At 42.4% G+C, this 21,055-nt stretch overlaps 1 protein-coding gene across 6 annotated transcripts in view; it reads right to left on the bottom strand.

Moving 5' to 3' along the window:
- gria1a (glutamate receptor, ionotropic, AMPA 1a) overlaps positions 1–20,457 on the bottom strand; it is a 55,874-nt gene extending 35,417 nt beyond the window's left edge. For 2 of the 6 annotated variants that reach the window (XM_058063611.2, XM_058063613.2), the window contains exons 1-4: positions 19,673–20,453; positions 19,426–19,560; positions 4,950–5,189; positions 465–649 (exon numbers count right to left, since the gene is read on the bottom strand). In XM_058063611.2, coding sequence (XP_057919594.2) covers positions 465–649; positions 4,950–5,189; positions 19,426–19,560; positions 19,673–19,760 — 648 coding nt within the window. In that variant the 5' untranslated portion in view covers positions 19,761–20,453. Of the gene's footprint in view, positions 1–464; positions 650–4,949; positions 5,190–19,425; positions 19,561–19,672 lie in introns of all 6 variants that reach the window. The other 4 variants (XR_009120891.2, XM_058063612.2, XM_058063609.2 and 1 more) reach the window with 4 other exon arrangements.
- Positions 20,458–21,055: the final 598 nt, after the last annotated feature.

Raw genomic sequence — 21,055 nt, 5'->3', positions numbered from 1 at the left:
TGGCCGGTCTCTACTTTCTTGCCCCTCACATGTAACTTAACTCTATTGTTTGTGCCATAAAAGCCATAAAGGTGTTCTTATTGAACAATGCGTTCTGTTTGAGCAGTGGAGTTGTGTGAGATCATCTCGTCACATAGTAATACATAGGAAAATAAATAAATGCATTATTTATCAATTTTGTCTTTGATGCTGGGGACTACACACAACAGCAGCAGACCAACAGACGGCATCACTACCTGTGAATCTTTTTCTCTTCTGCATCCCTTCATCTTGTTAAACCACGCAGGGCCGAGTATACAAAGCCACTTCTTCCTAACTCCTTTGAGGAAGCTAATTGCTCAAAATAAATCTCATGTGCCCAAAGGGGAAAAACAAACAGATGGACTTTTTTGACTGTGAGGTTTTAACATCATTATAGCACGATGGATCTGCATTGGAGAGATGGAGAAGTTGTTCTCCCTTACCTTTTTAAGAATGCCAGTAAGCCTCTCTGTCTCACAGTCGATGATAATCTGTCCCTCCTTCCTCTTGTCCAAATCCTGGAACACTTTCAAGAAAGACGCCTCAGTCATGGTCTCCACATTGACTGACGTCACCAGCCAGTTCCTCTCTGCTGCTGTGTCCAGAACCTTCTGGAGCACAGACAGACCTGGATAGAGGTAGGGAACAGTCACAATTAGTAATTCTCTATGTGCATTCACTTGCCTTGATTATCATATTATTGTGATTGTAGACAAAATATCATGATAATATCAGCTTGTGATAGCACCGCCACTAGTAGAAACATAATATGACAGAATTGAGGGCAGGGAACCAAGCCCATCCATCAGAACTTTCCCTGTAGTTTCAGTGATGAAGTGTAATGAGTGTTTGAGTCTATTCAGCACACTGGCACTTCCAAGTGTGCCGACCTAAATAATGACCACTGTTTTGCCAACCAACACTCAGCCCATGCATCACAGCCAAACACACAATCCCAGGCCGGTTTACATCCTCCAAGCAGCAGTTACAAGCGAAATTGCTGCAGTTCACTGTTGCCTGGACACTTAAGCATCATGGAGGGAGAGCTAGAGTAGCCAATGAGAGGAGAGCTCTTGGTAAGGCATGCAGGAAATAAAAGGTGATTAGAGAACACACAAGCTCTGACTCATTGCTTTTTGCTCCTTTTCTCTTGGAAGTCAGCCACTCAAGTTGGTAGCAACAAATATTCCAGGGAGAAAATCTAATTATTTCACTATGGCAGCAGATTGGCAGCTGTTACCCAAATACATCAAAAATGTAATTTGGAAATCTGATCTAAAATATTGATTATTTGTTTTTGGCATGCAGCACTGAGGATATTTCTGCACACCCACATACTGTACAGGAATATGATGCATATATAGCAAATGTAAAAATAGCTGATCCACAACAACAATACCCTGTCAAAGAAAAATGAAGAAAGCAGTCATCGCCCCTAGAAAATGACGGCTTGGCTTTATTTGAATGCACACCAGCTCCTCTCCAGGCAATCTATGTTGCGTATTTGACGCCATGTCATTAAGTAACAAAAGGATGGATGGTGTTCGACCTCCATAAATAACCCCCATACAAGTAAATAAACAAGAAAGTGGAGAGCGGAGACAGGAAGCGGAGCACGTCAGCCAGGAGACCTTGCACATTGAAGTGTTACCAGAAAGACAGCTAATGGGGCCTTTCACTAAGTTATTAGAATTAACACTGAAAACGATAAACATGCAAAGGTGACACATGAATGAAGAATCAGTGAATCAAGAATGATCAAGTTAGCTTCAGAGGAGAAAACACAACCATTTTTGATGGCTTTGATGGATTTCAGGACCATGGACAGCAGTCTTTTTATGTACTATAAATTTGAGAGCAATTTTGAATTGCAAAGACTGGAGTCGGTCGCAAACAAAACGGTTCTTAGAGCTGGCTCGTGGACGTGAACGATCCATCCTTTGGTTTTTTGTGTATGTGTGTGGGGGGGGGCAGAGGGTGTGTGTAACTGAGGAGCAGGAAACTAAAGCTGAGGCACATTCTGAATGCCAACCTGCAAAAACTGTTCTGTGGATGCCGCTTTGTCTTTTTGCACATTTCAATTAGGGATGCAGTGCTCGATGAGCCACCGATCAATATTATCCTTAAAAAATCATGTGATCGCTAAACGCCTTTCAAAGCCGATCACAAGAACATGAGAGGCAAATCTTACATGTCTGCTGTGTCACATAAAAAATGTTGCATCTCGTATTGAGCTTGGCAGCGGCCACGCCAGTTGATATAATTTGATTTTTACATTAGAAATTGATTTTACATGCATTTGACATTTTGCATGTGGGACCATAAAAATGAAAAATGTATAGACAAGATGAAACCAGTCAAATTAATATCAGATTTTTTAAGTCCTGTGATATTTGTTGTATTTTCCATTGAAATAAACATCGCCTTTCTGATGAAGACATGTAGCTGATGCACTGCAGATTTAGAGAGCGGCTGACAAGGGCCCTCGTAAGACAAGCCAAAGTAAAACGGTCCTTTCAAGGCATCCGAGAAGAGAATAATATCTTAATGGAATCTAGCTGTCACAAGCACCCCTGGGCACCAAGCAATTGAGAGTTGAGAAAATAACCCTTTAGGAAACCATTTTTTCTTATGGGTTTAATGGCCTATCAAATGTGTTTTCCCTAATCTTAGCCTTTGAAAAGAAACAATAGGCTCTCTTTTGGTGACTGCTGCATGGTAAGATGACGAGAACACATGTCCAGATTTTAATGCTTCTTGCAGATTTGTGTTCTTCTAATGTAAATTATGACATTTTAGAGGAGCCGCAAACATACCAAGACAAGTTCTACCCAAGTAATGTTTTTTTCTTATAAGTCTTAAAATAACCTTGTGGAAAAAGGTGACTGCAGTGTTGTATCCTGGCAACGGATGACTTCTGATATGGATTTTGCCGGCTCCATTCTACCGCTCAATCATACTGGGGTGACCCAGTACACACGCACACAAACATGAAGGCACAGTGAGTGTGAGTGGATGATGAAGGGATCACGGAACGTTAAAACAATCTTCAGGACATGCGTGACGCTAAGGCCATCATGGATCAGGCAGAGGACTAGTGTGAAATCTCCACTGTCACCGCTCATGGCAACGTGGTATGATGGCATCTTCCTTTTGTGGCTTCAAAATACAGTAAGATTGTGTATACGTAGGGCTGCAATTAACAGCCAGCGCTACTCATCTTAATTCATTCTGTGGATTCATTCTGTTGTCGGTTTGAGCCCGGTGTGTGCAGAACTGGACTGCGGGGATGATTACTAAGAATTATTACTAAGGGTGTCCTGAAATGATAATGACATTGACTGATATCAGCAAAATAAAACCCCAAAGTGGTACTGGGAGGTAGTGGCTCAGTAGGTAGAGCAGGTCATCCAGAGACCAGAAGGTTTGTTCAGGGCATGGTGTCCCTGGGCAAGACACTTCAACCCAGAGCTGCCCGCAGTGGTATATGAATGTTTTGTGATGGTCAGAGAGGCCGGAAGCTCAGGGCAGCTGTGGATACTGAAGTACATTACCACCACCAATGTGTAATGTACAGTCAATGAGGAGTGAATGACTAATGGGTTCACTTCACTGTCAAGCGCTGTCATCCTGTAAAAAGGTGCTACATAAAATCCATCCGTCATCATCATTATGATTACATTGGCCTGCTGATATTAGCACTCCAATACAAGCTGACGATTCCAGACACTGCGTCTATCTAGCAGCGATGAATAGAGTCCAACAGTGTTTGCTGGAGTGTTAACAAAGTAGCAAGGAGCAGGAAATTAAAGAGGATAAGGAAATAAGGAGAGGAAATTGAAATATATTTACATAAAAAAAAACAAAATAATTAATTAGATAATTGATTAATCATCAACTCATCGGTTAATTGTTGCAGCTGTTTGCACATACAAAATAGTGTTTCCACAGGCACACAAAAGCTCCCTTTGTGACCATGCACCACAACACCTGGACCAGATGGCCTGTCATTATGGGAAGGATGGAGTTGACTGGCTACCAGGGAGGAAGCTGAGCCAAAATGAGGATGATTGCTGTGCTTTTTTCATTCTGTCTGTGTATGTTCAAGCAGCAGAAATTCCTGCTGAGATGTGCACAATGGAAAGCGGAATCTTTGCTTCTATTGTGTGATTTATCTGCCAGTCAGTGTGGGGAAATTTTTCTTTTCAATATCCCCGTCCACTAAAAAGACAATTCTCCAGGATGAATAGCCTCATTCACACAACACACTGCTGTCTCCACGACAATTTTGAGGACAAAGCAAAGGCAGGTTTGATGACCATTGTGGTACAAATGTTTACAACGTTAAGCACATCATTAGCATCACCGGCCTAATTACATAAAATTCTGCAATCACGTTGTCATGTCAAACATGTACACACTCAAATATAACAAAATAAAATAACCATCCAATTCTACTGAGTTGCCACAAGTACTGGTATATTTTTATATCAGTCCATTACTTTCAACCATTAGCATGAATTATACGTCCTGAATAATAATAATAAACAATAAATTTCTCAGATAACCATTATGACTTTTAGTCACAGATGGGCCCATGACACACTTCCTGTCTCCACAGAGTAGTTTCACTGCAGAACAGAACACCTCAAAGTGTTGCTCGGACAAGAATAGGATGTATGAGGTTGATAATTCACTGTCACCCAAATATCTTCTAATTCACATTTTTGTATTCAATTAATAAAATAGGAAACAGGCATGTATAAAATACACAAGTTGGAATAACAATGCTCAAGGAATAAAATAAACAAGATTTTTTTAAAAAAAGAAGTAAAAAATTGGTCTTCTCCACACAGAGATAGCTGGATCGATAAATTAAAACACCACCCCCTCAATTCAATACATGGGTACATATGGCAGGCTCTTACCTGAGTCTGAACTGTACATGTAGACAAACTTGGTCCAGCTGTAGTATTCGATAACACCCACGAGAGCATCCTGTAGCTCAGGCCTCAGCTGGATGACAAACTGGTTAGCCGTCTCTATCGGGAAGGATGGAGTAACAAAGCAGACGTGCAGGGCGCCGCAGAAGGACATCAGCATGTTGACCGTCTTCCTGTCATACAAGCCGATGATGGCGTACACTCCTTTGGAGAACTGGGAGCAGACTGCAAAAAAGAAAGACAAGAACAGTTGGTGTTCCTGGTCAATTATTTGGATGCACCTTTGGCTGCAATCACAGCACCGAGTCTGTGCGGATATGTCTCAATCAGGCTGGCACATCTGGACATTTCTCTCTGCAAAACGACTTTGTCTCTGTCAGGTTGCTAGGAGATCAGGGTTGAATAACTCTATTCAAGTCCAGCAACAAATTCTCCGTAGGATTGAGATTTACGCTTTGACTTGGCCACTCTAGAATATTTACCTTGTTGTCTTTGAAGTAGTTATGTGTACATTTTGCTGTATGCTTGGGGTTGTTGTCTTGCTGGAAAAGAAATCTTCTCCCAAGGCGTAGTTCTCTTGAAGGTTGAAACAGATTATCTCCCAGGATATTCTGATATTTTTCTACAGTCATGTTCCTCTCTAACTTGACAAGCACTGCAGGGCCTGCAGCTAAGAATCCTCCCCAGAACATGATCTTTCCTGGTGAGGGTGCGTTTATGGTGATGCGTAGTGTTCGGTGTTCACCATCCATAGCGTCTAGTCCGATGGCTCAGACCCAAACCAAATATGCATTTAGTGGTTTGTACATGACACAAGGGCAGACCATAATCACAGCAGAGCACCTGACAGAAAGCTGTTTTTATGAATATTATAAATAATTCTGATCCAGCCGCTCCAGTCGGGGGAACATACACAATACCAGACCCTTGTCCATTTGTTTCTCACCGGCCTGTCTGTTTACCATCAGTGGAAGCTGCAGGAGCTGAAGGCAGATTAGGAGTAGAGAGGTTAATCAATGTATCCGCAGGGTTCCACTGACATTTCACTGGCAGCAGGAGGCGGCTTCCATCTATCATTTGCTTTTATCCCTCCTCACTCACTGCACCTCTTTTCCTCCTCTGTCTTTGTCTGTCTGTCAAACTGAATTCATTCACACCCTAATATCCCAAAATAGCTCATTTATTGTTCACAGTCTCCTCATTGGTGGCATCCGAGATTCACACATGCAGGTTTGGTCTGGGCCAGTTCTGCTGTGGCAATTGGTGGCCCTCATCTCAGTATTTACCAAACAGATTGATGTTGCTGTTGCTGTCCCTGCTCTAAGGCCAGCTCGCTGCGAGAGGCCCGGGAAAAGACAGTGAGGATGGCCTTTGTCCAAAATGCCTAACCTGCCACAGACCTGCGCCCTCCAGGCAGGCAAATGCGTGTGCTTGCCTATGACGAAAACAGAGGGGGAAGAGGAGGGGTGAGGGGGACGTACACATAAAAATACATGTGCACACACATGAACACACATGCACATATGCCGCCTGGAGTGCTCCAAAAGCCTGGTGACTCACCCTACTTAAAGCAAGCCCTGAAATAGACATTTTGCACCTCGCCACACTCTTTCCTTCATGGTCTGCACATGATCTGGCTAGTAAATGGACACTCTGAGCTATTCTACCGCTATACATCACATTTCCACTTATAACATTGAAGAACCAATTTTTTGCAGCGGCCTCCATGTTCTGCTAAGATTAAATTGTAATGACAGCTTGTTTGACTTTTTCTACAGGGCTGCATTACTTTGTGTTACAGTTGGTTAGCATATTACCTCAAATGTGACTCATTTCTACGTGGCAGTGTGTATTTTTTTACAATGAAAAGAGAAAAAGGTATGGCCCACCTACTCAGTGCTGGTAAGAGGAGCATGAAATTGTCTACCCTGAGAACATGCCACCAAAGGGACAGAGAACAAAGGTCAAATGATTTTGCAAATAAGGCATTTCTCATAACAGAAGGCCCTTGTCAAAGTGGTAATGATTGGGGTTTTCAATAGTTTTCAACATTTTGAAATTTTTATGCTTAAAAATGTTGTGTTGAGGCCAAAAAAATGCGACCCCTACATGTAAAATCAGCAAAGGTTGGGCATCAGCGACATGTCTCCTGAACAAAAGGCGGTACCACAGAGGCTTGTCTGGCAGGAATTAAACCCACCGGAAAAAGAAGCGGAGTGGAAATTGAGTGTTTTGTCATAATTAGGTTTCCTCTCCAGGAATTAGTGAAATTGCCAAACCGACTTGGCTTTGCAACATCCAGGGAGAATATCTGAAATAATGGAAGATTTGACTCACAATTCCGCTGCTTCACATTTTCATTTACACTTCAAACAAACATCCCCCCAAAATATCAGCCTTATGCATACAGATGCAGGGGAGCTTTATAGAACAGTTTACAGTTCCAACACCTCCCGGCCGTTTCTGACAAGGGAACGGTGCCTTGATTTGCAACAGCTGAGGCCAAAGAGTTTTGAGCCACACGAAAAGAAAGAAAATCTCAAATCCTACAGGGACACAACATGAGTGTGTGTCAGACTCAACTCACACAGCCACTGTCTTTTTCTATTCACTGTTGCCTGCAGATGTCCCTCAGCTTAACATGAGCCAAATATCTAATGACAGAAGTGTCTGTGGCCGCTGTACAAGGAGGGCATGTTAGTGAGAGCTATTTTTTTCACTGCATCTGATTTTACACATGATGGAGGATTGTTGCTAGGGGATGGGAGGAGACAGGTCTGCATCCTTCATGAGGGTCATTAGTCTTAAAAACCTTTGTTCGCAGTACGCATGCATGGGCTGGTTACCGGTTTCATGCCGTGGTATGAAAATGTCATAGTAAAAAATATGTAATAAAAAAATACATCATACCGTTTATACAATACGGTAGACAGCACGGCCACTATGTGGCCACAAAAATATCCACAACAATGTTGCACTAAAAACACTCAACAGTACATCCTCCAAGGTCGAACACAAGCAGTGTTGTCACAAAAACAATAAAAATATAACATATTGCCCCAAGCACAAGGTTAAAGAAAAACATTTTTACTTCTGCAATCAATGGTTGTCACGGTGGGCTTATACTACATAGGCTATAGGTCTCACTACACAATTGGGATGAAAAAACACTTATTGTTGTTGTTGTTGTTTCACTTTCGGTGTAATTATTTATTTCAATAGCTCCAAAATGACTCCAAAAAATCAATACAGTTGAATTGAACTTTACAGAGCACAGTTAAAAACTGTCGGTAAGAATCAATAAAGAAGGGTTCCACTGATGCATTCAAAAGCAGTGATGCTCCAATCAATCGACCAGCGATCAATATCAGCCGATTTCCGTGGAAAAACATGAGATCGGCATACACAGATAAATGGCCAGTATTATTGCTGCCTGTGTAATGTTTTGTGCTAACATCTTGTGGACGTTAGTTCATTTTCCTTCACACTATGCAGCCTATAAAGCCAAAGCCACAACAAACTGACATGTGGAACTCACCTGCCATTTGAGAGAGTGATATAAAATGAAGTATGTTAAAAAGCTTTAATACAGCAAGCACAAAAACTTGAGTATGGTGAGTTTGCAAGGTTCACGATACAGCCTCAGACAAACGGCACCTCACGCTGCCAACGCCAGACACTCGCTCATACGTGCGTGACAATCAGAAGGTACACAAATAACCCCCAAAATAATACAATTATTAGGACTAGATGACCAGCCTTGCTCAACGACATAACCCAGGAAATAATGAGAAAAGGGGAAGAGCGCTTGCAGAACTATAATGCAGACTAAATTCAAAACTGCCAAAATGCGACAAAATGCGTGTTCATTGGTCAAAAGCGTGACCTGTACGAAAAACTCATACTGGATATGTCGGTAGGTCTGTGAACGCCTCACAGATGGAACATGCTACAATTTTCCTCCCCGAGGACTCGCCTGCCATTATCCTGTGCACCATTAAGGTTAGAAAGAGCTGAGGGAATTTCACAGTCACAGGAAGCCAGGTTCCTCTGGAGAGAGAGCGTACTGATTGGAGGGTTCCTATTCAGTCATCCATAAAGGTCCTTTTTAATGGGGCCTCACAACGAGACTGACATGCCAGGTGACTCCACAAAATAGGGCATTTGATGAGGATGCTCAACAACACATCTCTTTCTATTTTGGATTGCAGAAATCCACAGAAAAAAATGCACAAAGGTCCATGGAGGGAGAAGTAAACAACTAAATCCGGTGCTGCTTTGTTCCACATTTGTGTAGGATTTATTTAGCGTCTATATTCATACACTCGTTTTCATGTTGTGAAAATAAAAATAAAATAAATCATCCATGCATTGTCACTTGAGTAAAGCAATTATCACATTTACATTGCCAAATTGCACGAATGCATTGTTGCATTATTTAATAATGCATTTTTAATGTACACTTCCCTTACAAGCAAAACTCTTCCTAGCTTAGTTATGTTGGTGTTGTGTTGCTTCCATTTTCTTCAGGTTTGAAAAGGGAGACAATGACAAGGGCAGAACATCTCCTGTCACATCAGCCAGTAATACACACCACCTCCACAAGGGTGAAGGGTCACTCAATCAACCGCGGAACACTTTGAGGGAGATAAACACATCTGACACCAGACACTGGAAGACGCACACCATGGTGCTCCACTCATCCACCCATGGGTGATAACTGTCAGATGATGTGTGTAATAAAAACAGAGAGCATACTGCACTCCCTCTGGCCCCATCCATCTCGAGGAGAATAATAAGCTATGTTAATGAGAGGCCTAACAAAGGAAGTCAATACCTTATTCACAGAGCATCTTGCACACAGCTTTTGAAGAAACCCTCAGGTGATGGGTGGTTGAGGGAGGCAGCCCTCCAACACAGCATGACTCACACTGTGCAATCAATCTCCCAGTGTGCACACGACTGGGACCCAAGGGACACAACCACAGCGTGGTTCTGCATGAACGTCCCCATCAATGACTGGCTGGCATTGTGACTTGGGATGTCTTCGAGAGAAAATGATTCATGACACCTCTCAGTGTGTCAGTGTGTTGCAAAAAGTTTATTTCAACCATGCATTCATTTGCTGCTGTGCTATTTGGCAGTGGGGGGATTTGCACCATTGCCTTCCCAACTCTCTGGAGCTCCCCTGTGCCCCCTGGAGTGTTGCACTCGAGGGAGGTGTGCTTGCCATTCCCCCGTACAAACAGCGTTAGTTCCTCTGGCACAAGGGAGATTTGCAGCTTGTGCAGGAGCAATGAAGCAGTGTATATGATGTTGCTGTGCCTGGTGTGTATCCGTACATGTGTGGCAGATGGATGAGATACATAAAGAAGACATAAAGCATATACAGTAAAAGCTCAGCAGCCAGATTTTGTAGATGGATGTCACGTGGAAGATGACTCCAGTTCTACTCGGCTAATGAACGGTTAATATAAATGAACCAAAATTCAGGAATGTGTTGATATTAGAGGTGATGGGCACAGAAGTGCAAAACTAGTGGGCTGGAGAGGAGAAAAACAGACGTATTATTGCCCGTGAGAGGAGGTAATGGGAAGACTGCAGCGAACAAAGAAAACAGATGCCGGCCTAGCAGTGGGAAACAGGGATTGCCGGGTGAAATCGAGATTTCTCCCATTTCCTCTAAGTAATAAAACAATGGAGCTGCATCGCCTCATTAGACGGGTAATCGAGGGTGCAGCCTCAGCACCGACTGTTTCCCTCGCCTCCTCTCTAACCCGCTCCTGCTAAGCTATTGTCTTCTCACTGTTTCCCTGTGGTGTGCAGCCCCAGCCCTGCCGCCTGCTGTAAAAATACTTACCTGGGTAGCAGGTCAGAAACCCAGCTGTGACCATTTCCTGTCAGGGGGTATGAAAATACCAATTATCCCCTTTACAATCATTCTTTTGCAATTATCTACCCATCTGTATCACCGTGTCAGTGGTGCAGGGGGGGGGGCATTTTTGTTCACAGTTTAATTTCTCTGACAAAAGTGAAGGAGAAGTGAAAAAGGTGAATTTGTGGAGCAAGAGGTGACAACCACACAAATTGCATGCTAATTCAATATAAGGAGACTGGATAGGGATTTCCAAAAGTATTAGGCCAACCATTTCTTCTCAGTAACATTGAAAAAAGATTCCGCTCAGTGATGCCTCTCAAACTCAAGTCATAAAACATAACGAGTGCATTTAATGCATGACCCATCCTACCCAGCGTCAGCATGAATGATTGTCATATGGCTGTTGTTTGATTCCCACACGGTGTTGTTTCCTAGCTCCCACATTCCAAAAACATGCTAGGTTAATTGGCGACTCCAAATTGTCCATAGGTATGAATGTGAGAGTGAATGATTGTTTGTCTATCTATATGGATGGCAACCAATCCAGGGTGCACCCAACACCCAAGTCAGCTGGGATAGGTTCCAGCATATCCCTGCGACCATAAGATAAGCAGCATAGAAAATGGATGGCTGGATAAAACTGTATATTTTTATATTTATATTTACCAAATGGAGGTGCACATTAGCAAGACAGGAAGTGTTTCTTGCGATTTGCATTTATTGGATAATTAAATACAAGCAGTCAAAGGTGAAGTATCTGCTCAAGCAGTGGGTGGAGAGCAGTGGAGTGGTATTTCAAATTTTTTTCCAGTGCTTCTCTTAAAATTAATGTTAAATGTTGTCGTTCACTCTTAGACCCAATCTTGTGTATCATCTCCTCTCATGACACCCCTAAAACGTCGTAGTATTATATAAAACCAATTTTTGTGAGTGTTTCACAAAGACAAATGTACCTTTTCATTGTGCCAACTTTCTTCTGGGCATCCTACTCATTTCTTTAAAGACAGATATCCCTCAGGTCTGTCGCCCCGGTAGCATGACTAACTTCCATTTTGTTCCGGGATGATGCAGCGTTTCAGTCATGCAGGTGTTTTTGGAGGTTTGTGTTATTGGCATTTGTAGCATTTTTCTTTTCCATTGGTGTTTAATGCTGCAGCGCTGATGTGATTGCACCATTTTCACACAGCCTATAGTATTTCTGTGTTTTTGTTTTTGTCACTTTTGTGTTTAGAGCATTTGGACATCGCTGCATGTTTGCCCCTGTCGACCACCATAGCTATGGTCTTTTGGCAAATTCATCTCAATCTCTCAATAGTCTCCAAAATGAATATCTTTGTTCTTTAAATGAGCTTAGTTTAATTGACAAATAGGGATGCAATCAAACATTGTTTGTTTGGTATTCAGCAATCGTTTTGTTGCAGACTATCAGTAGTACAAACACTTGACTCTCAGCCGCCCCAAATTACAATAAGGTAGTGCTTACAGGCTTCGCTGATTATCCACTGAAGTCTAATTCACTCAGAGAAATTACATTGCATTTGTGTAACACCTAATTTGTGTGTGGGATGTGTATTCCGCTGCTCAACTGCCCAACTGTTGCAGGTCTGACAACGTGGCAGGGCCCTAACTCAGTATCATAGTGGCATGCATCTTGTGGATGGCAATAGAGGTATGCGGCAAAAGCAGCTGCAATGTGTCACACTGTTTAATATACTTGTAGAATTTGCTACTTATTAGGTTATACATAGGCTCCCGAGATGTGCAGTGTGACAGAGGAACAACTTCACTGCACCAAAAACATGACAGCTGCCATCAAGGAGGCGCTCGCGCTGCATCCCTGAACACGAACACATTGTTTTCTAATTGCCCACCCAACACATCACAAGCTTAGACGTCCACTTCCCAGATGCCATTACCTCCTGAGATGACAGATTTCTTTTAAATACAGAGTAAGACAGTTTGAATAGAAAGAAGCAACGTGAACATGCTTTGGAGGACAATGAGGGAAACAAAGCCAAGGAAGCTACAGTAGCATCATTGCAAAAAAAAAAAAAACACACAATTTCAATCACGTTATGGTCCATAAGCTGAACTAAATGGTTTACTTAATGTATTCAACAAATAAAAGGGCAAACAACAAGGGACGGGCAGAGTAATTCATTGTTAAGAAGTTTATTGCATGCAATTGACTTCTTTCTTTTTTAAACAACATGGGCTAAAATACAAATACAGTATAAGGCCTACACAAGACACACTCAAAGACACTGCCACTACAGGCACAATAATCCTTAATAAAAACCACTAATAAAGACACCTAGACACAAACAAACTTGACATTGCTTCCTGTCCGCCCCTTGCTTAGCGCTTCAATCCTCAGGAACTCACTTATAGCAACACAGCAACACACAAGCATGGCTTTACTGTTGTTATGTCTACTACAGTATATTGGATAATACAAGTTACTATATGCGTATTATACTACTAAACGTCTAAAAGACTCTAGTAATGCTAATAAAATATACTGACAAGATTGTGAACAGGTGTTCTATGCTCTAACCATAATTATTTATGAATAAAATAATGCCACATTTCTGCAAGGCACTGGCTCACGTGTGTGTGGCAATGGTAAAATCACATGACAGGTGGTGCATTTCTTCCCACTGAAGCATTTGTCTGTCTATGTCTTGTTCTCCATGTGCATGTTCCTCTGCCTTTCTTGTGTAAAGCAAACCAAGTGGACGCACACACCAAAAATCCGCCTGCTCCGCGCTCCATCACTCTGCTGCTTAGGGAGCACTTTTGGCCGATCTACATTGATTGCTATGGGCCATTCACTATCCCCGATGCTGCGTTCTCATTCATCAAACCAGCACCTGCCAGACCCGTGCTCCCAAGAGAACACCTGTCAGCTTCTTATTTTTTATTTCTCCCTCAATTCTTTGTTTTCCCCTCAACAAATAACCATCATGCAGGAACACTGACCGGCTATTCTTTTTCAATATCGCTTCAAAGTAATCCCTCTGATCATGGGAGGACTACGGATGTCATTCACCTCGGCTGCGCCTTACTGTCTGACACACAAGCAACACAATATAGTGCATCACCCGAAGGCTTCACAGACACCAGCCACCAGGCCTCAAACTGAAGCTTAACCTTCTTCCCTGCACTTAGAGTGCAACCAGGATTTATTTTTAAACACTGGAGGCTGGGAGAGGAGTGTAGCAAAAAGAGTATATAGATCCAAAAACAAAACAAAGGTATTGGGGAGACAATTATTTCTTTCTCACCTCCTCCCAGCGGAGAATTATGCATTACAGTTTGGAATAGAGCCAGTTTTCAAGGGGTTATTATTACATATTTATGCTCATAACTCCGTGGAGTGTTAGCTTTGGATGTGTTGACCTGAATAATACATTAAACACATCTGCTCAATCTCTTGTTAGCTATTGTTTGTGTGTGCCCGTGCGTGACTGGTGAATTTTGGACTGTTGTCACAGACACACAAGCTCGCACAGATTTTTATTTGGTCGTCAGAAGGAGGCGACAGGATGAAAGAGAAATTAATCAAATGATTGCTGACCCACATAGGACGGCATATTTTAGGCATTGCTGAGATCTCTGTTAATTACAATTAGAGGGACTTTGCAATTGTAGTGTACTGAATGTGATTTGACAGGACACAATAGGGAGGGTGAATAAACCAGCTGTTTTTTGTTTACATCTAAACGTCCTGATTTGGGGCTCAGCCTGAAAACTGCACACACAGCCAAAAGAATAGCTCTAAAAACTTCAAAGTTTATAAACTGTCGCAATGTTTTGTTAATACATACACGGTTATTTTTTACCATATTGACTACACTCCATTTGTTTAGTCATCGTCGTCTTTTGTTTGTTGAAGAGCAATGAGTACAATGATTCAACCATAACAAACAAAAATGATGATGAGAGTTGACTGTAAATATGTTCACTTGGAGAGGCCAAGAGCATCACCAAATTGGCTTTGCGTGCACTACATTAACTAAGACCTGAGGGTCCGGTCTAAGTGGACCACATTAATTGAGACCTGAGGGTCCTACTTAAATGCCTCTCCATTACTTACATCACATTTCACTGCAATGTTATTAAAGTGAGGAACACAACTTAACTATTCACTTATCCTATTGTATTAAATGTAATATAATATATACAATTACAGATATATAAGACGGCTGTTTTTCTGCATGGCTTTTTTCATTAAGGTGAGAAAACTAAAATTGTGGGACGGGTGGGGGTTGGGGTGCGGGCTGACGGGGTGCAATGATATGGAGGAGAAGCAGGGGGGCACGATACTCAATATCCTACAGGTTGACATGTCAGTTCATGTCTTTATTCATGCTTGAATGATGCTGGTGCCAGCAACTCATCTTATGGTTTGTATAGAAATATATGAATACTATCGCTTTTCAATACTTGTAATACCGGTTTGTCATGATAATCAATGTATGTGTTTCTCTTCCCTCCACCAAACAGGCTGGATGCATCCGTCTCAACACCCAAGCACGTTGGTTCTATAGTGGAATGAACATGGTGAGCGAACCCTCCTGTCAGTCATCCAGTCTCTTGGCTATGCATGAGTGAGTGCACTACTTTCTCGCTCCTGTGCTATATGATCAAACACTTTCTTCATGCGTGTTGTGTATAAAAGACTCCCTGATGTGCATCGTCATTTTGTGACATGAAAAGGTCTGTGACAAGGACACTTACGTTTCAGCTGCAGTGATTCCCAAAGTAAAATACCATAGAAAGTCCATTTTATTTATTTTCATTGGGGGTTTTCTGTCTCTTTTTGCTGATAAATTAGTGTCCAGCAAAATGTTTTGTTGTGACAGTCCTAACAATTTAAAATCAGGGAATGGAGGGTGGGAGAACACATATGCAGTCAATATTTACACAGGAGCTGCTGTCAGCCACAACTCACACCAGTCACTGGCACTCTCCACACTGCTAACCATGCCAACTCACACTTTTTCACATATTAACTGTATCTGTGGTTATTTTATAGGTGTCTTCCAGGAGGGATATGCCCTACCTCCTCACGTGTATTCCATATTGATTGGCTGGGCAGGCCTCATTGATCATGGCTCCTTCCTAGAGCCCTTTCTAGTCTCCATTGAGTGACCCCCAGAGACCCAGCGAAACACTGCTCTCTGCATCCCAGCCACAATACAAACAGTCTTTTCCATGGACACTAATTAGTCTTAAAAGGTTTATTTCCACAATGACTGAACTGGACACAAAATCAAAGTCACATTAGTGACTCCTGAAGCTAGTCGTACCTTTCAAATATCGCCGTTACAGCTTGATACCTGCTTCTAAAATCTGTCATTTAAAAAAGGGCTTATTACCAAAAATAGCTAAAGACTGCTGTAAATCCCCCCCCACACACACACATTTGATATCAAAGAGAAAAGTCGATCATGAAAGCATGAGCCTGCAGAGGATTTGAAGCTTGCGACTCAGTTCGTCCTTATTATAAACCAAGTCAATAGCAGATTATGGTAATGTGATATCTAACTGAGGGGAACAGTGACTAATATTCTCCAAGTACATGCAGCATCCCTGGCAGTTATTTTTAACCACCGAAGTAGCATGTTTGCTATAAGCTTGTCCGGTAAGCACTGATATGTGCATACAGAAAAGTTGCATACTGGGGGAAAAAATAATACAACACTGATACAGTATAATGCAAGTGTCACTTATGACTCAGTGTATAAGTAAGACAGGAAACAGTTCAATCTAAATTACGGCTCACCTGTGTTGCCATTTTGATTCACAGGCGATGAATAAAATGAATGACTTTCACCTTGACTCTTCTTGATTGCCATTTTAAGTATCGTTTCTACTACATGGCCTGATTCAGTTCATCATACCATGGTAGAGTTTGAAACGACAAAGGTTAATCTGGCTTGTGTAGGCAGCAATGTCCTATTAAGACCAAGTGTTGCACCCTGAGGGTCTCCATAGCTGGTACCCGCTACATATGGTTGCTTTGGTACCATTAAAATCTACCTAGTTGTACATATTGATGCTGTGACTTTACACACCAAACTGACTGCCCTGTTCTCCAAGGCAGGTGCCAGTGTATGCATCCCCGTGTGTGTATGCGCAATAGAAGGGATGGCCTCTCGAGGAAGTGGCGAGTCATACGAGCCAGCTGATGAGTATCACCCTCATCCGGAGCTCTATTCATGCCCTGTGCACAAGGGCCCATTCACCCACTGCTTTTCACGCTCATGCACTCGAAGAGCCCGCGGGCACTTTCCCACTGTGAACTGTCAGTCACTCACAACATCCTACACAGATGTCAGAATGGGCACCCAGATGCAAACACACACGCACCCTCCTCCGCGCGGGCACACTAAACAGAAACCGAGGGATAGGCTGTTTTTTTTTTTTTCCTCTGACTCATTACACAAACACGTCTCCAGAGCCTGAGCAGAGAAATGCTATTTTAGATTGAGTAACTGGAAGAGGTGTCATTCCTGCTTTGTGAAAATCCCTCCAGCGTGGCGGCACATGTGTTTAGCATGTGGAGTTTACAAGTTTTCCCAGTGCTCGTGCTCAGTGAGAAACATTTCCATAGGTATATTTCTGAAAGTTTTGATGAGCATAAATAGCAATCGGGAATTTTTATATGATGCAAATGAACCCTTTTCCTCACAGTTAGGTTCAGTTTGGTGTGGTACACTGGTACACCTTTGTTTGGATGAACAGGGTCTGCCATTCCAATCCGTACAGTAGCAAACCAAACTCATTTAGTGAAAATGCAAACATTTATGTGTTCTATTTGATTCTAAAAGCATATACTGTACATGTTATCAATGGGGGTGTATTTGGTATGTTTACTTTTAATTACACTCTTCCACAAGCACCAATGTGTTGTCTCTCGCTTTACCTGTATTTTCAAAGGTACCTTCATAAAATAGCCGATTTAACATTAAAAAGAAGCAATACAACATAAACCTGCAAGGAGCATTTTTGTTCACACCTTTGGGGAGCGTGTTCAGCAGCAGTTAGCTCTGAATATTCATTGATCCATAATACATGGCTGCAGTTGCAGATGTTTTAGTTTAAATGCCTATTTTAACACATCTATGTACTCGTATATCATCATCTGGCTTTCATGATCCCTCCATCGCTGGCTTCATATGACATTTTGGAAATTTGTTTGGAAAACCAGGTCCAATAGAAAAGGATGTTGCAAGCAACCTGGTTGTCCTCCAAATGATAAAAAGAAGACATCCTACCATTGAAATGACATGCTCATCAATAAAGCATGGCAAGACACCACAAAGAACTGCTACTTCCATTGTATGTGCTGTGAGTCTTGAAAGTATGAAATCTACACAACATGTTTACTGTGCTACTTCTTTGTAATTCCTTAGCAAGCTGATCTGTGCAACGCGGCTATGATTTCAAAGTATTTGGAAGCAGACCGTTACTATTGTTGCTGTCATTTTATGTCATGGGGTTGTGCCCATTATTCTCTCATCCTTCCCCTAGTCGCTAAACACCTTATTTTCTCTCTACCCTCTCTCCCTCTATCTCAACCCAACGAATTGAGACAGACGGCCACCCCACTGAGTTCTTCTTGCTTCAGCGCTTGCTGTTGTGGGGCTCAGTTGGTTTTCTTTAATGTGTGAGGACGTGTTTCATGTGAAAAGTGCCTTGAGGTAACTTCAGTTGTGAATCAGCGCTGTATAAATAAAGTAATAATGTAATATATCCATCCATCTTCTGTGCTCCTTCACGAGAGACGCGGGGGGTATGCTGGAGCCTATCCCAGCTGACTTCGGGTGAGAGGCGGGGTACGAGTCGCCAGCCAATCGCAGAATAATGTAATGTAGTGTGTATAAAGTGATCGCCATACATCCCATGTTGGGAAAACAAGCCCGTTGTTGACCATCCATAAGCAAAACGTCACAGATTTTATAATAATTTAGCGATTCTAAGACTGAGTGTGTGGGACGATCCTCTTGGTAAATAGCCCAAATTTGTCAGACTACAGAAACGATTTTGTGGAGTTGCCAAAAAAGGCACAATTTTCTTTTTGAACTGGCAAGCATGGAGTTGTTCCGTGCCATTTCGACACACATTATCAGCCACGGGAGAATAGCATACTGCCCTGCCCTGCTATTACCTTGAAAAAAAGCTGAATTCTGATGATTCTGTATTATTTCAGACCACAGACAAACTCTGGATATTGGGATATCTCTGGAGCATACATTAAGAGTATATCAAACAGTGGCTTCTGATTCAAATAAATTCAGTTTTCGCCCATTTTTGACCACTTTGATCACCCCAATTTTCTACCTTAGTTTTTTTTTTCCAGTAACAGCCTCAGAGAAGACTTCTGAAGCACTGAGACATTACACAGCATGCATGCTTGTGCCTCTGCAGAGGTTGGGGCCCCGGAGAGCAAGAGAAAAAAACAAGTCCCCACGCATGCAACAGTTAAGAAGAGCAATTCACACCGCCTATAAGTCATTAGGCACACCCACGACTCCACAAACAGGACGGGGGAAACAATGCATTAATACTTACAGGCATATGTCATGGAAAAGCTGTTGCCCATTTTGACCATATCGACCTGCGGCACCAGTTTGGGGATGTCCTGGTGGTGAGAGAGGGCGAAGCGAAACACTTCATATTCGTGGGACTCGGTGGGAAACAATCCTCCTGTTGAGCAGCAAACACACATCGTCATCACGAAAGCAAATGTGAAATAACAATACTCACTGCTGAGAAGAAAGGTGCCAATGAAAGCCTTTACGTTGTGCGCCATTCTCACCTATATTGATGTTACTTGGGAAACTTGCGCTTGAAGCCAAGCACATCCCCAGTAAACTGGTGTAGAGGATGGAGAAGCTTCGCTGCATATTTCCTTTTGCATTGGCGAAGGGGATTAGAGCCGAAATCCAAAAATATATATGTTTCGTCCGCGTTCTCAAGTTAAAATCCTTCCAGCGCTCCGGCACTCCTCCCGCCGCCTGTTAGCGCAGCATCATCTTCACCGACACGGACTCAAAGAGAGAGACGATGGTGGTGGTGGTGATGGTGATGGCAATGGCGAGAGGAGGCACCTTCCTCTCTCCTCCTCTCACTCGATCTGCTGATGCTCTTCTTGTCCTTGGCTGCTGTTGTGGAGATGGCGTTGGGCGCGCTGCAAAAAATGCGCACGCTTATAAACGGTTAGTTCAAAAGTGAGAATGATTCACCTGCCGTACATTTTCCTCACAACTGTTTTCCTTGACTGGGAAATTAAACCCTTGAACTGGGTATCTAACAAAAGGCAGGCAAGGGCTCGCCGTTATTATACAGAATTGAAACACTATCAACAAATGGCAGACGCTCCTTTCCCACAAAAACTGCTTTCCCTCTCTCTGCCAGAGTCCGTCTTTGTACAGAAAAGGGAATTATTTTCACTCCCACCAGTTGGCGAAATTACTGCGAGAGAGTGGATATTTTTTGCAGTGTGCAGCTCTGAGCGCACCAGCAAGTCTCAAGGGAGACGCACGGAATGTGATAGATGTCTGTTCACAAAAGACTAAAATAAAAATGACACTTCAATTCTTAAAGCCAGGAATTGGAATTCATCATTTGTTGCAGGAAGTCAAAATGGCAGCACAAAACCCTGTGATTTTCTAAGGAATTCAAATTAGGAATAAATTACCATTAAACATAATACAGAGTTGCACTGCGGTCGTGTGGTTAGCACGCAGGTCTAACAGCTCCGAGACCGGAGTTCAATTCCACCCTCGCCCATCTCTGTGTGGAGTTTGCATGTTCTCCCTGTGCATGCGTGGGTTTTCTCTGGGTACTCCGGTTCCCTCCCACATTCCAAAAACATGCTAGGTTAATTGGTGACATCAAATTGTCTATAGGTATGAATGTGAGTGTGAATGGTTGTTTGTCTATATTTGCCCTGTGAAGTGTTTCTGATACAGAGTTGATCATTGCATGATTTTAAGTGTAATTAGAGACATGAAGAAAAAGAAAAACTCATTATTGCCATTTGGTTTGCAAAATAAACAGAAACCAAAAGGCAGCCAACAATTCAGATTGTACTGGAGACATTTGAATTAAAAAAAATCAGGGAGGGAGAAAACATTCCCTGAAGGAATTGATTCAATATTGCAAGTTTCCACTCTTTAAACTGGTGCTTTTTACATGG

The sequence above is a fragment of the Doryrhamphus excisus genome, linkage group LG22 (genome assembly GCF_037039965.1).
Source record: "Doryrhamphus excisus strain RoL-2023G ecotype Guam linkage group LG22, RoL_Dexc_Guam_v1.1, whole genome shotgun sequence".
Lineage (NCBI taxonomy): Eukaryota > Metazoa > Chordata > Actinopteri > Syngnathiformes > Syngnathidae > Doryrhamphus > Doryrhamphus excisus.
Note: the sequence above shows the minus strand (reverse complement) of the source record. Positions and strands in the feature narration are given on the sequence as shown.